This window comes from Branchiostoma lanceolatum, chromosome 6 (genome assembly GCF_035083965.1).
Source record: "Branchiostoma lanceolatum isolate klBraLanc5 chromosome 6, klBraLanc5.hap2, whole genome shotgun sequence".
NCBI lineage: Eukaryota > Metazoa > Chordata > Leptocardii > Amphioxiformes > Branchiostomatidae > Branchiostoma > Branchiostoma lanceolatum.
Genome location: NC_089727.1, coordinates 4,305,070 through 4,325,590, shown reverse-complemented (window position 1 = coordinate 4,325,590; position 20,521 = coordinate 4,305,070). Strand labels below are relative to the sequence as shown.

At 42.0% G+C, this 20,521-nt stretch overlaps 1 protein-coding gene across 1 annotated transcript in view; it reads right to left on the bottom strand.

The window, feature by feature from the left end:
- LOC136437199 (bridge-like lipid transfer protein family member 1) overlaps positions 1 to 20,521 on the bottom strand; it is a 90,505-nt gene that overhangs the window by 29,569 nt on the left and 40,415 nt on the right. The window contains 15 exon segments of the mRNA XM_066431680.1: positions 1,186 to 1,372; positions 2,217 to 2,287; positions 2,752 to 2,872; positions 4,404 to 4,532; positions 5,014 to 5,154; positions 5,560 to 5,652; positions 6,275 to 6,364; positions 6,693 to 6,894; positions 7,237 to 7,446; positions 9,926 to 10,019; positions 10,670 to 10,732; positions 11,894 to 12,162; positions 12,870 to 13,394; positions 19,244 to 19,782; positions 20,321 to 20,430. Of these exon segments, the coding sequence (XP_066287777.1) occupies positions 1,186 to 1,372; positions 2,217 to 2,287; positions 2,752 to 2,872; positions 4,404 to 4,532; positions 5,014 to 5,154; positions 5,560 to 5,652; positions 6,275 to 6,364; positions 6,693 to 6,894; positions 7,237 to 7,446; positions 9,926 to 10,019; positions 10,670 to 10,732; positions 11,894 to 12,162; positions 12,870 to 13,394; positions 19,244 to 19,782; positions 20,321 to 20,430 (2,844 nt within the window).

The following is a 20,521-nucleotide window of genomic DNA, read 5'->3' as shown; positions in this document are numbered from 1 at the left end:
TGAGCCACACCAGTACAGCTGTGGGCAAGACGAATGGGACAAATTTACATAGCAGAAAATAGATCAAACATGTCGATCAGGGTGATGGTGGCCGCCTGCACCTCCTGGTTCAGAGCCATTCGTTCCAGTACTCGTATGCATTCTTGTAGTTGAGCCACACCAACACAGCTGTGGGCAAAACGAATGGGACAAATTTAAATAGCAGAAAATAGATCAAACATGTCGATCAGAGTGCTGGTGGCCGCCTGCACCTCCTGGTTCAGGGCCATGCGCTGTTCGTTCCAGTACTCGTACGCATTCTTGTAGTTGAGCCACACCAATACAGCTGTGGGCAAAATGAATGGGACAAATTTAAATAGCAGAAAATAAATCAAACATGTCGATCAGGGTACTGGTGGCCGCCTGCACCTCCTGGTTCAGGGCCATGCGCTGCTCGTTCCAGTACTCGTACGCATTCTTGTAGTTCAGCCACACTAACACAGCTGTGGGCAAAATGAATTGGACAAATTTACATTATAGTAGAAAATAATTCAAACATGTCGATCAGAGTGCTGGTGGCCGCCTGCACCTCCTGGTTCAGGGCCATGCGCTGCTCGTTCCAGTACTCGTACGCATTCTTGTAGTTGAGCCACACCAATACAGCTGTGGGCAAAATGAATGGGACAAATTTAAATAGCAGAAAATAAATCAAACATGTCGATCAGGGTACTGGTGGCCGCCTGCACCTCCTGGTTCAGGGCCATGCGCTGCTCGTTCCAGTACTCATACGCATTCTTGTAATTAAGCCACACCAACACAGCTGTGGGCAAAACGAATGGGACAAATTTAAATAGCGGGAAATAAATCAAACATGTCGATCAGGGCTGGAAGTCCCGTGTTTGGGGAGAGCCACACCCTAGGCACGTAAAAGAACCCACCACACCTTTCGAAAAAGAGTAGGGGCATGCCCCGGTGTGCGATGGCCCAAATCCTTCTGTCTGGAGTTGGTGATTCACTACAAATCACCCAGATGGAGACCTGGCAAACGTCTGTCTCGTATCAGCAGTACGGTGATTTACATCATTCACCCGGATGGCGCATCCCCGTCTTGTATGACAGCTAACGAAAGGGTATGTAACCCCGTAAAAAGGGCGGTATAACCCCATCGTAGCGACTGTTGATGATGATGAAACTATTTCCACACACCTTTGTCAAAAGCTGCTGGCTGTACATAGAAGATGGGCCTGGTGAGGGTGATGAGGACGGCTGTCTTGTCCTCAGCCATCCCGCGGCTGGTGGACATCTCATCCTGCAGGGCGTTCCGCAGACCGATCCTGGTCTTGAAGTACGCCATCTGGTGGAACTCGGGCTCCGCCTCCTCAAATATCTGGTTCTGTGGTGAGTGAAGAGTGAATAGATGTCAGCTGCAAAAATACTATTAGAAAATAAGCAGGTTTTTGCCTCCATTAGTTTCTGTCTTAAGCCAATGTCACACATAGCCGACCATAGCCTCCCAACCTCTTGCCCATGGCCAGACCGCGGCTGGGAGCTAGTCGCGAGCAAGGTCATCTGAGGTTGGAAGCTGGTCAGCGAGTTTGCCTACTAGTGTTTAAACGCAGTCTATGAATTTCAGACTGATTCTGGTCTTGAAATATGCCATCTGATGAAACTCTGGCTCTGCCTCCTCAAATATCTGGTTTTGTAGAGAGTGAAGAGTGGTTGATAGATGTCAGGAGCAAAAATAGATAGCAGGTTTTTGCCTTGTTAGTTTATGTCTTAAGCCAATGTCACACATTGCCGACCATGACCTCCAGACCTTTTGCAACCTTTCCTACACCACAGCTGCATGGTGAGCAAGGTTATTTGTGATTGAAAGTTGGTCAGTATACATTTTTGTATTTGCTAACTAGTCTTTAAATGGGGTCTGCGCCAGCCATCTATTAATTTCAGTTGGAAGTAATAAGGATTTTTAAGTCATATTCTGCTTTGATGCAATCAGAGAAACAAACTGGAGCTACATGTTTGTAAATGTACAAAAGGGTTGTTCCAGGCGCCAACCTACAATGTAGTTTGGGGAGGGGTTGAGAGCAAAGTCCTGGGAAGGTCCTGAATGTGTGACTGTGACTTTTAAGAACTTCAAGATGAAGTACACAACAAAACTTTAATTTGATAGCAAGACATATGTTTGCATAAAACTAACTACAGCGGAAACTGCAAGATCATGAGAAAGGGCTTACCCCCACTAGCTGTCCCAGTGCCAAGTTCAGGTCCACATGAGCCTTTCCAAACAGCTTCAGGTGACTTCCACCTACAAGGACGAAGGGAAGCTTTACACCACAGCAATCATACTTTTTAGTCCTTCAAGTCCAGTCTCCTTTTAATTAAAAACAACCTTGGTTTGATGAGCTTGTTGTACTTATCATATGCAAAGAAATAGATTTGGTAGAATGTACATTTCCAGCTAATTCTTCCAACAAATAACAGATTAAACATTTCCAGTAATATCATAAACCTACATGTACACTTAATCAATTACTATCAGCACTAATACACATCATATAGTTTCAACAACTTTTCATTGCTTTATCTCTATACGGTACCAGCAATCATCACCAAACTTTTAAAACTGGAAGACCCAGCAAGTGCTTCAACTACATTGTATAGTTTAACCTTCTCAGTGCTGCTTGAAGTAGCCTTTTGGCACCAAATTTGTACTGGTCATGGTGTAATGCAGCAGGGAGAAGGTTAAAAGACCGGCAACTGAATGCTCACTTTTCTTCAGCTGCCCATTGCCCTCCCCCACTTCCACCATGTTGGACAGCTCTAACTCCACAATCCCTGTCTCCAGACGTACGGCATTGGAGGTCGGGGTGGTGGCTGTCACCTGGATACCCTGCAGGACAGAGAGGTACTGTCAAGTTAAGGCATGTCAAGGAACAGCATGGCAGGGATCTTCCCAGAAATATAGAGCAAGATGGGGGGAGGGAGCCAAGCATATGAAATGTGTGTCATGAGCGGGAAGGTCTGTTGCATTTTGCCTTTTCCAGACACAAATGGAAGTCATTTCCTGCAACTTCAGCTTCACATCTTGTCTATGTATACAATTAATGAAATTTTGAGTTTTGAGCAAAATTACTGGTGAAATGTTGGAAGAAACACCCTAACTTTGAAAATGAAGGGGATGGAGGCGTGCCACTGTTCCATTCTTTAGGGAGATCCCTGCATAGATATGTATATGATATATATTGATATAAAGTATGATACATTAATTAACGTTTCATTAATCATATTCCACAGAAAGACAAACCCTGTGGAACATGTCTTTAACAAATAGTTCTTGGCTCAAAAGAATCCATTTATAAATTTCACCTATGATATATGGATCCGTGGACTATGTAAGGTCTAAGTAAGTCAGTAAGGACATGTGACAAAAAAAGTTCTGAAGAATCTGGGTTAACTTTACGAAAGAAAAGAAAAACTTGAAGATCAGGGTGGGTATTGTAAGTCTCTTTCCTCAAGACTGTAAAACAAAAATCCAAGACAAACTGCGAATCAGGACATCACAAAAATGTCTTCGAATCAAAGAAAAACAAAAACAACCAAAACAGAGACCGGCATGCAGCTTCTGTTTTACGAGCACTGGAAAGAAAGACAGTAATATAAGACGGCTGGCTGTTACACGGACCACAAGACGCACAGTGACACAGCCAGGCAAAGGAACACTGATGCCCCCATACCTGTCGGTGTTGGGAGCCCATGGCCTTGCCACGAACTCCACATCGGGCCTTCAACAAGAAGAGCGGTCAAAGTGCAAGAGACAAGGAGGGGTTAAAAGTGCCTTTATGGGGTGCATTCTTATTGGTGAAAATATTGGGCTGAAAATACTGGCTTATAGTCTGCAACTACAGCAAATTAATGACGTACAGTGTGCAGTATTTAACATGTGCTTTGAGAGAAAATACTATGATTTCAATATAGTCAGAATAATTGTAAGCATGCTCTACATGTATGAGGAAAAGAAGCCATATCAAGAAAAGTATCTCATTGTAAAATCTGAGTCATGACTTTCTTTTGCAAACCATTGCATGGGGACCAGCAAAAAATGTCATTGCTAGCATGTGATATCCAGCTGCTTTTGTCATTCACTAAATGTGGAAAATATTAAGGGGTTCATTTCTTTCCCTTTACTTCTATCTAAAAACAGAACACATATATCTAGAGAGTAGATGTCCTGATCATTCATCAGCCTTGTCATTTGACAATCGATAAGGCCTTGAAAACTAAAAGTTGCAGAAAAATCAATATTTCACAGTAACAAAAAATTTCAGGATAACAACAAAACGATCATGTTATTGTTCAGAGCTGAAGTACAGAAAGAAAAGCTGCACTTCAAGTTCATCATGAATGGAAGCTTTTGTCCTGACCTTGAGTCTGAACTTGAGTGAGTAGAGGACCTGGGTGGGTTTGTACGAGTCACTGGACTGGATACGATCCATCCAGGGCGCAACGGGCCGTTCTCCACGGGACACCTTCTGAACTACATCATTCACTTCCTGGAGATGGCAGAGGTGAACAGAAACATCAAGTAAAACAATATATAAAAATATATGATAACACAGCTACAACTGATTAATTCAACATTTTTCCTACCCGCCGTAAGCTGCAATATTCACTGCATTATTTTACAGATTCAAAAGAACTTTTCAAGAGTTCCCAGGGATGTCTAAGAACTTATTTGTGACAAAGATGTTAGACTGCATCACTGTATAGTGATGTTAGCTACTTGTATATAAGCACTGTCTGTCCAAAGGCAGCATTTAGAAAAAATATGGCATGCACAGAACTTTTGCAAAACACAAATAAGGAGTACAGGCCAGAACCCCAGCCCAAGATATAAGACTGATAGATTGCATCACTGTAGTAACGTCAGCCACTTGTAAGTACTGTCCTTCATGTTAAGGCAGCATTTAAAAAGTCTGTTCAGAACTTTTGTAAAACACACCGGTAAGGACTAAGATTCCCACCCCAACTCACCTTCATGAAGACCTTCTGCACAAACAGTAGGTGGTTGAGCAGGTCTGTTGTCAGCATGTGTTCAAAGGAGCCCACCTCCGCCTGGGTCAGAAGGTAGCCTGTACACACCGACACCATACCGGGGGCAACTGTGTTCGGAACCTACAGGATTCAAATGTAATGTAAATGAAATTTGGTATAAAAATGCCAGTGATACGTGCCCAGAGGGCTTTATTCACAATTTTGGCATACTCTACTAAGATTTATTTGGGTGCCAAAAAAGCCTGCAACGTGCGAATGATGCTCCTTTTGTTTAAACTTTTATGACAGGATCTAGTTCAGTTGGGGTGCACTTTGTTTAAGTCTGACATGTTTTTCTACTCTTTTATGATGATTTGTACAGATTTGTTGGGAAACTTTTTCTTTATATTTGTTTAACAAGTTGAAAAAGAGATTCCATGATCCATCATTCAAAATGAATCAGCATAGTCACTTGTACTTAAACTTTGATACAAGCAAAGCACAAAGCCCTTAGGGGATACAAACTACATTTTTTGTATAGCCGACCTGTATAGTCTTGGTCTTGTAGCTGCCAGAGACATGGATGGGAGGCAGATCCACACTGGCCGAGGAGGGCAGGTTGTACTCCTGATGGACAACCTGGAGAAGAGAATTACAACCAATGCATGTTACAACCAATACATGTTAGTTAAAAAGTTAAAATCTTCCTACACCATAAGGCGTATAGGGCGGTGCCCATCTCCGTTTCATAGCCCTGGGCCACACTATGGTGCAATCATTGTAGCAGGTGGCTAGTCCACTGGCAGTGGAGTGTGTTTAACTTCCATACTGTTTCAAAAGTATGTACCATTTTTATAAAGTCTTTGGTATGACTCAATGCGCCTCTTGTCCAGAGGTGTCCTACCCGGGGCTTGAACCCGGGCCTTCTGGTCCAAGTAATTTGAACCAGATGTGGCTAGTAACAGAAACGCAGACCACTACACCACAGGGACACCCCTAACCAATGCACGTGCTTACATGGAAATGGGGTTCATGTTCTACCTGTATTCATGGCCCAAACTGAAAGACAATGAATACTACAGTTTCTGAAAACGCAATCATGTGTGTCTGCCACATATTCTGTGAAAGCCAATTCCAATACATTTTTGTAGAAAAACGATTTTAAAAATAAAAGCCTAATAGATACACTGTACACACAGAGGTGTAAGTCAGATTAACATCATAACTTTATAGAGAATATCAAAGACATAATAAGTCCTACCTTTGATGCAAAGCCGAGAGTATGCATAGGAAGGTCTATAGTGAACCTGGCCTGGTCTCCTGTCATACCAGAACTTAACATGCGGGAAATCTGGTGAAAAAGCAAAAGCACCACGTGACAACATTGAGATTATAGAACAACTTGTGCAAACTTGACCAAAAAGTCCTTGAATCTACGAAAAGCTGTTTTGGAGATTAAATGAACAACCTATAAGATCTACCATTCAACCTTGTGATGTAATCATAGAACATGAATGAAAATGCGTTTTACTTGTAACATTCATGAAATCATTGCAATCATCAAGATGCAAAAGAGAAATCAATGAAAGTGTCCATTGATTTTCCTACTTCCAACCAAAACTTTGCATGCCATTCTCCTTGCATGTTACAACTGCATCACTGTAAAACAGCATCCTCACCTTGTATTCAGCCTTCAGTGAGGGTAGCAAAGATGCACCTATAGCCAGTCCATCCATGACAATCTTGAAGTTGAGTAGGAAGGGTTTCTTGGCAGGCTGCTTGGCTCCAGGAGGAAGGTTATCGATCTCTGTCAGAGGGGGTAGGAGCTGCTGTGGGGAGGGCTGGCTCATGCTTTCCAGGTTACTAGATGAATCTGTGGACCTACAGCAGTAGTTTAGTGAAGTATTGTGGTTAGAGCCAGTATATCATGCTTTGAAAGACAAAGAAAGTTGGCTAAATTACAAAACCAGTGATAATTGCTTCTAGACAAGTGTCGAGAGCATACCATCCAAGCCTGTATCAATGATAAATTTTCATTCTGAATCAAAGTTAAACTGCAATTGCCAAAATAAAAATTGGACACTGGAGCTGATCAGTCGAAAATTGGGTACAATTTTTGTGTTGACAATTGCAGTTCAACTTTGATTTAGAGACTTCTACCAACACAGATGAACTACAAGTCAATAGATTTTCATAGTAACAAGCTCTACTATGACCCCTTACCTAGCTTTGGGTTGCCTGGTGAGTTCTGAGATCTGTGAGGACAGCTGTTTGGAGCTGCGGGTGACGGTGCCGTGCAGGGCGACTGGGTGCTGAGGGATGTCCACGTCGATCAGCCCCACGTTCAGGACACCCAGGTTCCGCTCCTTGGACTTCCGGTTGGAGCTGGTGTACATGCACTGGGACCTGTCGATCTTCACACTCACCACAGTCCTGGGGAAGGGATGAAATGTTTGAAATTACATTTAGCTTCTGAAATGTTTCAGCCTAGTATCTATCCTACTCTAGCTCCAGTTCGCTCCTTTCTGTATCTGTATGTCTATAGTTCTTGATCTTGATCTTCATTGGGTACTGGGCAACACCCCTTTGTTGGAGTAAAGCGCCCAGAGGCTACCAACTTCAATTTGCTGAAGAGTTTGTAGCCTAAGGTATGGGTTGTAAGGTTTGGACCATCGCACACCGTGGCATGCCCCTACTCTTTTTCGAAAGGTGTGGTGGGTTCTTTTGTGGCTCTCTCCAAACACGGGACCTCCATTTAACGTCCTATCCGAGGGACGTCCCTAACCCTAGATGACTTATGTACTCAATTACACCTGACTGAAGTCAGGAAAGTCGTGTTAAGTGCCTTTCCCAAGGGCACAACGTCGGGGCGAAAGTTGGGACATATCTCTGGGCACAACCCGGGATTCGATCCTGGGTCCCATTGCTTGACAGCCACGCGCTCTACCACTTGCGCCACACGACCCCACTCTCAGTTGGTATAATGGTTATATAATTTTACACTGAACGACTTGTCCCACCTAAGCTTTGCTCATCTAACGATTGATTGCTTCCCTACAGAACAGTCTGACACTGGTTAGTAGAGAAATTATTGCTATTGAATATTTGCCTAAAATATAGGAAAGAGCTCTGATTGGCTTAGAGTCACACAGTCCTTGTAATGGGGTTCGAATAAGCATTTGAAAGTTTGATCCCTGTTACAATGCTTCTGAGAAAAATTCAATACCTGAAATAATACAGAAAGCAAGGACCCAACATCTAAATCAAGATGGAGACCAGACTATGCAGCTGAGAGGTGATCATTGGAGCAAACTAGCGCTAGAATGGGATGGATATCAGCAGGCTCATACCAGGCTAGTATGCCCTCTTATTCAGCACTAAGATGTAACCAGTGTCATGCTCATAGTTGCAGTGTGTTTTAATGAAAAGAAATGAATATGTGATACATCTAAGAAGAAGGCGGAAAAGTGACTGAGTGCTTGTGGTAGTTACATGGCCGCTTACACACAGTCTATTTTTCACAACGGAAAGAAAATTCTACTACATCCAACAATTCAGCACCATGGACAGCCCAGCCTTACAATTGTTCACAGCACTGTAACATAGTTCCTTACACTCCAGTTAAGCATTACATAGATTAGTCCAAAAGAAAGAAAAGACAGATACAAGATATACAAAGTGCTTAGGCTGTTGGAAGGAGAATATGAGCTTGCATTACAGCAACAATGTGTTGATTGTTTGATTCAAATACTGAAGATCTAACACTTAAAACAGAGACTCAACCCCTGCACACATTAGCTAGAATGGTATGTCTTGTCCAAAGGCCTTTACAGTATTTTCCACCTTGTGTGAATTGGACCATCACCACACAACGTGAACACTCATATGTAAACAAGCACTCTGCATTTACCTCTTACCCCTCCACGGTGTGATTGAATGGCAAAGTGCATGCAAGAGAGGCACAGTTGTGGCATAGTTAGCACGGCTGAAAACATTGATTAGGAAACAACATCGAGGCACACTGTTTTTCAAAGCACAGTTGCATTGTTGCGTGCAAGCAACATTCATTCCCAATCTACATTTAGTGTGTTTACTTACAATTCTCAAACATTAATTGATAAAATGAAATAGTCTAGAGCAATGTTTAGTGCTTTACAATTTTGTTTGTTATTCATTACTTAGTGTATACATTTTGTACTCTGTGTTTAATTGCTGCAGCACAGTTGGAGAGGCAACAAAAATCAGTCAAGAAGAACACATATTCAATCATTACGTATGACAGAAAGTAAGAGAATGCATATGTTACAATGTACATGTACATAATCATAATCATATAGATGCTCCTTGTCTATCAACTTTTATAATGTAGTTCTTTAGCAACCATGTGTGTTAATTATTGGATAAATATGAACTTCAAACTAGATCATAATACAGTGCTAAACTTTATTCCAACACTTAAGTATTCACGGATCAAATTTTCGACGACCACTGTCACCTTCTTCAGGATCAATAATGACTAATCACTGCCAAACGTAAACTCGCGAGAGTTACGGACACATGACTTTATTGACACTTGTCATTATGGATACGTGACGTCAGCAATTGGTCAAACGTGCCAGGAAGTTTATAATGCCCACTGTCTCTGTTGAGTGATGGCTGGAGTGCCCTGATGTATATGGCCTCCTTTATACCTCTCATAAAGTAGTCCTGCTCAGTGTCCAGTATTATGACTTTGTCCAATGAAACGGTATGGCCTGGAGATTCAATGTGGATGTGTTGAGAGAGTTTAGTGTTGGAAGAAAGTTTAGCACTGTATCATGATTACTACCAACACAGATGAGCTTCCATGATAATTCAAACTAGATCATTTGACTATAACTTTTTAGTAGGTGCTTGTTAAGAAGTAACTTACTGCATGGCAGGGTACAGGCCTTCCAAGATGGCCAGCTCTGTTTTCTGGACGTGGGCTGTGATGGAGGTTTCCACAACATGCTTCCGCTGGGTGCCTGCAGTCAGAACACTCATAGTTTACATGGATGGTTTTACTTAGCATTACAATTCAATTATGTTTTAATTGAACTGTAAGGCCACACCAATTTAATTTCTAGGTTAACAGATTTTTTTAATTCTAGCCAAAAAAATCATGAAAACAGAAGGCTGGGGTGATAACTTGCACCTGACCCTGTTCACTCCCTGAAATTGTGTGCACCAAAGTACAAACTTTTCTCTGAGATTCTGTTTTGAAATTCCTGTTGATTTTCCAATCTAGCATTTAAAAAAAAAATTCTGTTAACCAAGAAATTAAAATGGTATGGCCTTACAGTTCAATTAATATATCTATTATTGTCAGCAACAGATTGCAAGGAAACCGAAGACCAAAGGTACAAATGTAAGAGAAGAACACCAGGTACATCTCAAGGAACAGTGTTAGATTCAAGACAACTTAAACAACATGTTTTGGTCAGTTGAAAAAGCCATTCTTCAATCACTTCACATCTCAGATATGGCAAAAACCTTTGAACCCAAACATCACAAAATAACCAGAAAGATTCAAATGTGTACTAGCTGGGAGTCCAAAACCAACTTGTGTTAATCTTTCACCTTATTGGAACATGAACATGAGGTAACACGTTAAATCCACATTTTGAAGTCTTACTGATTCTATAAAACACTCCTGGTGACATCATCCTTGAGTTGTTCAATTCATGTTCAGCTGAAACTGAAATAAAAACTTCAAGTCAAACATTGTCAAGTACAAGTAAGTCCTTTCTTTTATTCTTTCCTGCATAAAGTTTGCAAAGTCATGAACAGGAAATCATTACTGTGCACTCATCATTGAATGTAAACATTATCCAAAATCGAAAATGCTCCAAAATCACTTCCTTGTGGTCTTTAGAATAATTAAATCACAGCTGATGGCGAAACTTTTTTGGCTGTCTATCTACCACAGAAAGTCATGCTGTTTAGATAACCTAAGACAGCAGGGCATAAATAACTTGCTGTTATAGTGGAAAAACAGGTGAAAAGGGAAACTGAGCGAAGACGTTGACCACAATAAGCTGGAAATACAAATCCCTGAAAATGAACACTGAACTGTCCTTGAACATAGATCTGTTTTCTGAAATTTCCAACTGCTTCCTAAATATCTAACTGTTTATTTACTTGAATTTGTGTGCACAGGTCCTTGTCTTAATCTGTACCAGACTAAATGACAGTAGCATTGTGCATGTTTTGTTGGTTTTATTGATATCTCCATTAGTGTTACATAGATAAACACTATTCTACCAGAGTCTTATGTACTTTTAACTTTTTATAGTACATGAAAATGTATTCTACCTTGCACCTTTCAGCACAACAAATAACACGATGAATGAACAAACACCTCTATGGCACCCTTTTACCTATTTCTACAGAAGTCAAGCACAGTCGGTTAAGACTGGACATGTTCCTGATCAACACAGTGTATGATAAGAAATACTGGAGGTATAAATTTGTACATGTATTTGGTCTATTACTGAATGTTTATTGCAAATTCCTGCCCGTAGGCTAATTGCAAGTACATATACAATGTACCACGGAGTGGACGTACAGACAACAATAACAATATAACATATGTCTACTCTAGTCTTAACTACTGACACTAAGTTCTAACTTATTGGGTTCGGCTTCTTTTTCCGAGACAGTGGAAGACGAATGATCCCACATTTTCTGTAATGTGTGGGTTTTGTGATGTTAAGAGGAGAGTAGTTTTCTTTTCGTCTGAAAACGTGGAGAAATTAGGATGGAAAATGGTGGCCTCTTTAAACAGCTCATTTCTTTTGTGGTCGTAGAATGGGCAACTAACAGTAACTCTTTAACAGAGTAAGACATAAGATAGTACCTTTCATCTTCTCCCTGTGGCCGACGGAGGCCTGCATCCCCGTCATCTCAGCCTCCAGGTTCAACCCTGCAAACTCCGCCAGCAGCCTCATCTTGCTCACCCCGACCGTGCCCACCAGGTGGATAGGAGGGTGGTCCGACCCTACCGACGATATCGTCAGCAGACGGTTCAGCTTGTCCTCCGCTGTGGGGCTCGCTGGGACTGCTCTGGGCGTCTCTGGGACTGAGGACTGTTGGCCACTGGTGGTCAGGTTGTCCTCGATGTTGATTCTGAAATGAGCAGAAATCAATGTAACTCCAGTCAAGAGTATACTTCAGGGCTGTCTCCAGCTTTAAATTTTTTTCCGTCCCACTCTTTGTTTGGGAGCCGATTTTTTATTATTTGCATAGTTGAATCCGTCATTTTAAGCTTAAAAAAATACATTTTCATCAGTTTTATCTCATGAAATTGATATTTTTGGGACGGAAAGGGTTGAATTTTTTTCCGTCCTAAGAAGCAGATTTCCGTCCTGGGACGGAAGGACGGGTCCTGGGGACAGCCCTGGTATACTTTTATCTTCCCCCTGCTGAAGCAGCCTTTTAGCACCAAATTTGTATTGCTTACAGGGTTAGGCAGTGTTTCGATGCTGACTTTCCCTTCTGATACAGTGTCAGTCTGTCAAGTTTTGTGACTATGATATATCTGTTCCTCTTTTTTGTTGTATGATAATGTATATCCCTTCAGATCCTGCTTCGACTACGAAGGGACCAAATATTGGACAGATCACTCAACAAATTTCATAGATAAAGAAAATATTGGACAGATCACTCAACATAGATAAAAAACAAATAGTTTTGTTTCATGCGCTTTGTTGTCTTTTGTATCAAATTTTTACATCTTGCATCATGATCCTCTTATGAAATGGTCACATGAAATCAATTTTGGTCACTGTACACAGTTGCTCAGTGATCACAATCAAGTAGAAAGGGGGCCTTACCTTATGTCCTCAGTCTTATCCTTGACGTGTGACAGTTGCAGACCCTCAGACACATTAGAGTACAGGTCGATCAGGTGGTACATCGTCTGCCAGCACTTCGCTAACGTCTCGCTCTGCTCTGATGACGATATGGATGTCTCCTCATTGATGGAGACAGCAGTGGACTCCTGTGAAAACTGTCGGTGGTACCGTAGAGACTTCCCGATACGCGGACTGGCCAGCCTCTTCTTCAGGCTACTACGGCTCCCCTTTAAGGAAGGTAGCCTGGATCTGTGGGAGAAGCTGCGCTTCGGTTCGATGCTGACCTTCCCTTCTGACGCAGTGCTTCTCTGACTGTCAGTTCTGACTGGTGTCTTGGGAGGCTGCAGCTGGCTGTCAGTCCCTGCCTGGCTGCCGGACTCGGACTGCTTACTGGTGCTGGGCTGGGACTGGGACTCCCCGCTCTGTCCACTCAGGTCCGAACCGTGGGAGTCCTGTTTCTCATGGCCGGGTCTGTTCACGGCGGTGGCAGCAGAGACCATGTATCTGTAAGAAATATTGGAGTCATACATGTTTACTAAGCAGATTTGATTTAATTTTTGAATTAGAATTAGGCCACACCAATTTAATTTCTTGGTTAACAGAATGTAAAAAAAAAATGCTAGATTGGAAAATCAACATGAAAACAGAATCTCAGAGGAAAGTTTGTACTTTGGTGCACAGTTTCAGGAAGTGAACAGGGTCAGGTGCAAGTTTTCACCCCAGCCTTCTGTTTTAATGATATCCTCGTGCTAAAATTATTTTTCTAAAATCCGTTAACCAAGAAATTAAATTGGTGTGGCCTTTGGACAATACAAAAACTGGAAAAACATAACAAAACAAATGCTGATGAACAAATTTATGCATTGGTGCACCCAGTTTTATAGTGAATATACTGTCGTATGCATGTTTTCCTCCCTGCCCTCTGCTTTTATGATGCCCTCTTGATATATATTATATAATATTATATATATATTTTTTGAATATAATTATATACCAGTAGCCTTTAGCACACTGAAGTAGCTGTTTGGCACCCCATTCTCTATTAGTTACAGACTATACAGACGGTTATAAATAAAACTTGTAACAAATTGTAACATCATGAAGTGTCACAGGTGTTGTAACAAAGTTTTAATTGAAAGTTTACTGCAAGTTCTTGCCCATGGGCTAATTGCAAGTGCATGTCACATGAAAAGGCAGACATACAATTATATATATGTAACAAAAGGACTATATACATAAACAAAACATGTGTTACATGAAAACATTATTTAACACATAGGCAAGTTGTGGGAGGGCAACGTCAGCACCTGTTTTGCCCTCCCCTTCACTTTTGTGAAAATCTAAATAAACAAACCCCTTCAAAAAAAAATTATTGGGCATGTAGCCCAGACTCTGACAAACCTTTATTTGTTTTTAAATGTACTCTGGAGGTGTTGGCCTTGTAAAGGATGCATCGATCCTGTTGCCAACACCTCTCAGATTTCATTCTGTGAAGTTTAATAAATAAATAAATAAATAAATAAATAAATAAATAAATAAATAAACCGAAACATGCAATGTACAAAATGTATATCTAAGCAGCCCTAATGAAATGTGTAATGTATGATCATGACATTATATGTCAGGCTACATAAGGCCCCAATACATTTTCCAGTGACACTGACAGAAACATGGGCACAATGGTGCGAAACAAGGCACTGCTTTACTTGTTACTCTTGGCGTCCAGTCATCTGCTGATTGTGTCGGCAACAGAGCTCCATGGATCTGAAGCTCTCCGATGCCCAGATAGCTGTAGCTGTTCCAGAATACTTGCAAGAAGGCAAGTCATCTGCCGCTGTCCAGATGAGAAATGGGAGGGGTCCTCCTGCAGCTGGATTGGATACGGAGGAACATACAGCTTCCCCGTGTGTCTTAATGCCATTCCAAATGACTTCCAGAAAGCCACCGTATCGATCTTCATCAAGCATCTCCGCTCTTCTACGATTCCGAAGCGGTCTTTCCCCAACAGCGCGGAAGTGCAGGTCCTTCGCATCAGAGAGTCAAACATTACAAATGTGCAGCCGGGGGCTTTCCGAGGTCTCGTATTGGTCCGCACCCTCAGCCTTGCTGATAACCGCATCTCCAATCTTGGTATGTTCAAATATTAAAGGTTTCTACCCTGGCAAAATTGGCATTTTCATTTTCTATTGTTTACTCATTAAGGAATAGCAAAGAACTGTACTGAATATTGATAACCGCATCTCCAATCTTGGTACGTAATCAAATATGAAAGGTTTCTACCCTGGCTAAATTGGCATTTTCACTTTCTATTGTTTTCTCATTAAGGAATAACAAAGAACTGTACTGAATATTGATAACCGCATCTCCAATCTTGGTACGTAATCAAATATTAAAGGTTTCTACTCCGGCTAAATTGGCATTTTCCCTTTCTATTGTTTTCTCATTAAGGAATAACAAAGAACTGTACTGAATATTGATAACTGCATCTCCAATCTTGGTACGTAATCAAATATTAAAGGTTTCTACTCCGGCTAAATTGGCATTTTCCCTTTCTATTGTTTTCTCATTAAGGAATAACAAAGAACTGTACTGAATATTGATAACTGCATCTCCAATCTTGGTACGTAATCAAATATTAAAGGTTTCTACCCTGGCTAAATTGGCATTTTCCCTTTCTATTGTTTTATCATTAAGGAATAACAAAGAACTGTACTGAATATTGATAACTGCATCTCCAATCTTGGTACGTAATCAAATATCAAAGGTTTCTACCCTGGCTAAATTGGCATTTTCCCTTTCTATTGTTTTCTCATTAGGGAATAACAAAGAACTGTACTGAATATTGATAGCTGGGCATGAAATAATTCTGAATATGATTTGTTGGACCATATGGATGACGTCATCATATCTTATTGCCCATAATGTTATTTTCTTCTAAGAGAAAATACAGCACTTTGGTACATACATTTGTACCACTGCAATGAAACTATGTTTTTCATATGCATAATGATCAAAGCAACAACGTCACGTTCACACATCTACTAATTGTCTGTAGTTATCAAAAAATGAATTTTTTTGCCTAAGTGAAAAAAAAATCATTTTCTAATAACTGAAAACAATTTAGTAGATATCAAGATGTGCAAACATGAGTTTGTAACAGCTTACTTTGATCATTATGCAGATGGAAAACATAGTTTCATTGCAGTGGTTTGTATTTGCTGTATTTTGATGGTCCCAAAAATCATATTTAAAATTCTTTCATGCCAAGCTATCATTTATAATATTCATAATGGAAGCTTTTTCTGTGGAGTCGCACGTACTATCTCATCGTATCATACTGACAGACGTAAGATTGGTGGTGGTGCTGACTCCATGTATTAGGTCAATGACCGCCATAATTCTAAGTATTATCACCATTAACATGACAAATTATATATATGTTCTCTTTTTTTCATCCTCAGAACCTGACACGTTCCTTGGGCTTGAGAGGGTAGCAACCTTGAAACTTCAAAAGAACGCCATTTCTGTCATATCCCAGCATGCGTTCCGTGGCCTGCCTTGCCTTGCCAGGCTGCAGCTGAGACAGAACCGCCTGCGTTCCGTGCCTGTTTCTGCACTTCTGTCGCCTAGAGCCCTGACGGTTGCACACCTGGAAACAAACCACATCACCACGATCGACAGCCAAGTCCTGCGTCTGAGTCAGAACCAGAACTTACGCCTCGTGATAACGGACAACGAGCTGAACTGTGACGGGAATCTAACGTGGTTCATCTGCAACCTACCAGACCTGGACCAGATTTCTGCTCCGACCATCCTGGAGTGTGCATCACCTTCTGACCTGCGTGGAATTCTCCTTACCACCATGAGGAAGGATGTCTGTCAGACTGTCACAGACAGGTCACGTCAGGGGATCACAACAGCTTCTCCTACCATCAACACGAGTCTGTACAACGACGGCGTTCCCACAGAGACGCCGTACACAAACAACATGCCAGGCTCTGAGTATACAACAGGGATCGACATTGTCACTGAGGATGATGACAGCCGCCATGTCAATGCCATCATCACTGCTGTTGTTGTGCCCCTCCTCCTTGTGTTGGCATCGGTTGTTGTCGTCTACTTGTACAACCCCTGTCATGGCATAGGTTTGGCCTGTCACAAAACACCTGCTGAAATAGATGGAGGCGATAAGATTGAGCCGTATGCTGTTGTCCACTCAAACTCGGCTCGGCGAGCATTGGGCAGAGATTCCGCCACAGGAAGACAACCGATTCCTGCACAGGACCAGACAACAGAGGACAATGATGACATTGAGCCATACGCTGTGTCATACATGGATGCGTCAGGGAAAGGGGAAAACGGCAAGCTTGCACCGTACGCAACGACTACCATCAATGAAGACCCAGGGCCACAGCTTCAGCCATATGCAGTGACCTATGATGAAGACCCAGGGCCACAGCTTCAGCCATATGCAGTGACCTATGATGAAGACCCAGGGCCACAGCTTCAGCCATATGCAGTGACCTATGATGAAGACCCAGGGCCACAGCTTCAGCCATATGCAGTGACCCACAATGAAGACCCAGGGCCACAGCTTCAGCCATATGCAGTGACCCATGATGAAGACCCAGGGCCACAGCTTCAGCCATATGCAGTGACCTATGATGAAGACCCAGGGCCACAGCTTCAGCCGTATGCAGTGACCCATGATGAAGACCCAGGGCCACAGCTTCAGCCATACTCTGTGACCTATGATGAAGACCCAGGGCCACAGCTTCAGCCATATGCAGTGACCTATGATGAAGACCCAGGGCCACAGCTTCAGCCGTATGCAGTGACCCATGATGAAGACCCAGGGCCACAGCTTCAGCCATACTCTGTGACCTATGATGAAGACCCAGGGCCACAGCTTCAGCCATATGCAGTGACCCATGATGAAGACCCAGGGCCACAGCTTCAGCCATATGCAGTGACCCATGATGAAGACCCAGGGCCACAGCTTCAGCCATATGCAGTGACCCAGGATGAAGACCCAGGGCCACAGCTTCAGCCATATGCAGTGACCCACGATGAAGACCCAGGGCCACAGCTTCAGCCATATGCAGTGACCCACGATGAAGACCCAGGGCCACAGCTTCAGCCGTAGCAGTGACCCAGGATGAAGACCTTGGGCCACAGCTTAAGCTATATGCAATGACCCACAATGAAGACCTAGGGCCACAGCCAAATTACAGTACTCAATTACAGTATGAAGTTCACATGTACAAAACTTTAAGACTGCTTTGTCATTAGAAACAATACCGAAACTAATGATTAGCCCCACTGGATTGTAACACTATATCAAAGATATATACTAGCCCTTATTGTATTACTAATTAGAATGTTAAGTTTTATTCTATACGTTGTATTATCATAATAGTTGTTGCCATATATTGTACTGTGTACGGTTGTCGTGCAAATGAAATTCTTCACTTCTAAACATCATCTCAATACCCTCCTCGCCCACAAATTATAGTATCTCTGCCATATCTACAAAACTTCATATTGCAGAGTGCTTTGCTGATCATCTCAGTGGTGACTGGCGGGGAGGTCCTATATCTATTTGTTTAAAATTTTGAAATTAGCTTTAGATTTTGGGTTTATTTATTTTAGGTTGTGCACCAATATTTTTGCTGTTCAGTGCATTTCATCTGTCGTTTTTGCTGTCCTTTTGATGATGCTTCATGTACCATTATGGGCAATATTTTTGAATCATTTATATACAATTATAGTTTTTATGTACAATGTACATGTATTCAGAATATTGTTATTATCAATAATAGCTCGCTATGCTGTCCATATAAAAAATTCCATAATGATTGTAATGTCTTGTCTTTGTCAGCAGGGCTAGCCCTTTGTAATAGCCTCAGGCTAGTTGGGCAGCCCTGGCTGTGTGTCCTGAACAGCCAAACCTAATACATAAATGAATAACTAAATTGATGCTTCTGCCTGTATGGTTGTCGTTTCTTTGGTTATTTTGAAACAATGAAACCCACCTGTTGACCTTGAGCTCTGTCTGTGTCTGTTTGATGTGTTCTGTCATGATTGCAAAAATGTGTCATAGAATGAATGTTTTTTTTCACCTGTCCTGTTTTCTGTCCTTTCAGTTAATGCTTTTGCTAATGGTTGCTGTTTTTGAAACAATGAAACCCACCTGTTGACCTTGAGCTCTGTCTCTGTTTGTTTGATGTGTTCTGTCATGCTTGCAAAAATGCCTCATAGAATTAATGTTTTTTTCACCTGTCCTGTTTTCTGTCCTTTTTAAAGCTTTTGCCTGACTGTATGGTTGCTGTTTTTGAAACAATGAAACCCACCTGTTGACCTTGAGCTCTGTCTCTGTCTGTTTGATGTGTTCTGTCATGGCGTAGAACTGTTTGGCCAGCTGTAGCAGCGCCATGTCCACGTGCTGCGTGATTCCCTCGCAGTGTACGCTGAAGAAAACCTCCACACAGTTCACGCTGTCCTTGTTGAACTCGATGCTGGCGACGGTGGACCTACGCCTGCCTTGGACCCCTGCAGACCCCTCGTTCTCATTACTACTCTGATGCGACTCCGACTTCTTCCCGCTTACATCTCTTATCGAGGATTCCACGATGAAATCCTCGAAAAGCAAGGCTGGATGTTGAGGCTTCATGTCCAGTAGGAATCGGGTGAACTTCTTCTCCGTTTTGGGCTTGCCTTTGGGCTTCCAAGCAGCAAAGCCGGCTGGGTCGGCGTCCACGATGTCGACTCGGAGAGTCTGCAGTTTGCCGGTGAGAGCGACGTTCTTGCTGAGGAGCTTGCTGACGTCAGGCATGGCGCTCTGTTTCTGTGTGTCGATGCCCAGGCTGCTGAGGAGGGGCTGGAAGATGACCTGAAGTACAAAGGATTATGAACTACAATGTACAAGTACAGCAAGACATTACTTAAGTTATAGAATTTTCACGATTTCACGACATGATAGTGAATCAAGTTATATAAACTACACATAAACAATGGAAATATCATTACTTCAGACAATGGCAATTTTGCAAATAAAATGTGTATCAAGTATAAGTTTACAGTCTATCTCCTGAGTCAAAGACTGTGTGTGATCAAAGGCTATTATTCTCTAAAACGTATGGTTGCATACTTAAGGACTACTATTAAGACATCTTACAATATCTTGACAGTAGTTTGTTTCTCTAGAGCTGACATATAACTGTCCAAGACACTTATTATATCATCTCAAGACAACTGGGTTGCCCCTTCAACTTATAAAAGTTTATTTCCAAGAGGGCCCACTATGTACAGAACAAGACATGTTACATTTAGTGTGGTGGATGACATTCTGTGGAACAAATGTCCAAAAACAAAATGGTTGTCCGTAACTCAAAGTTCTCCAACATCATTCCCTTCTTTCTCTTACTAACCTGTGGGTCTGCCAGCTGCACAGTGTTTGCCATGTGTTTAGGGGACAGACTGGGGTTACTGGTCACAGCTGACAGCTCACTGTGGTTGTCACTGGCCAGGGACTGGTAGCCTGGGAGGACAAACAGCACAATCATGTACAGCAAAAGAAATGTCTCTATTATATTCAACCATACATTGAACTTTACAAGACAAGTCCCAAT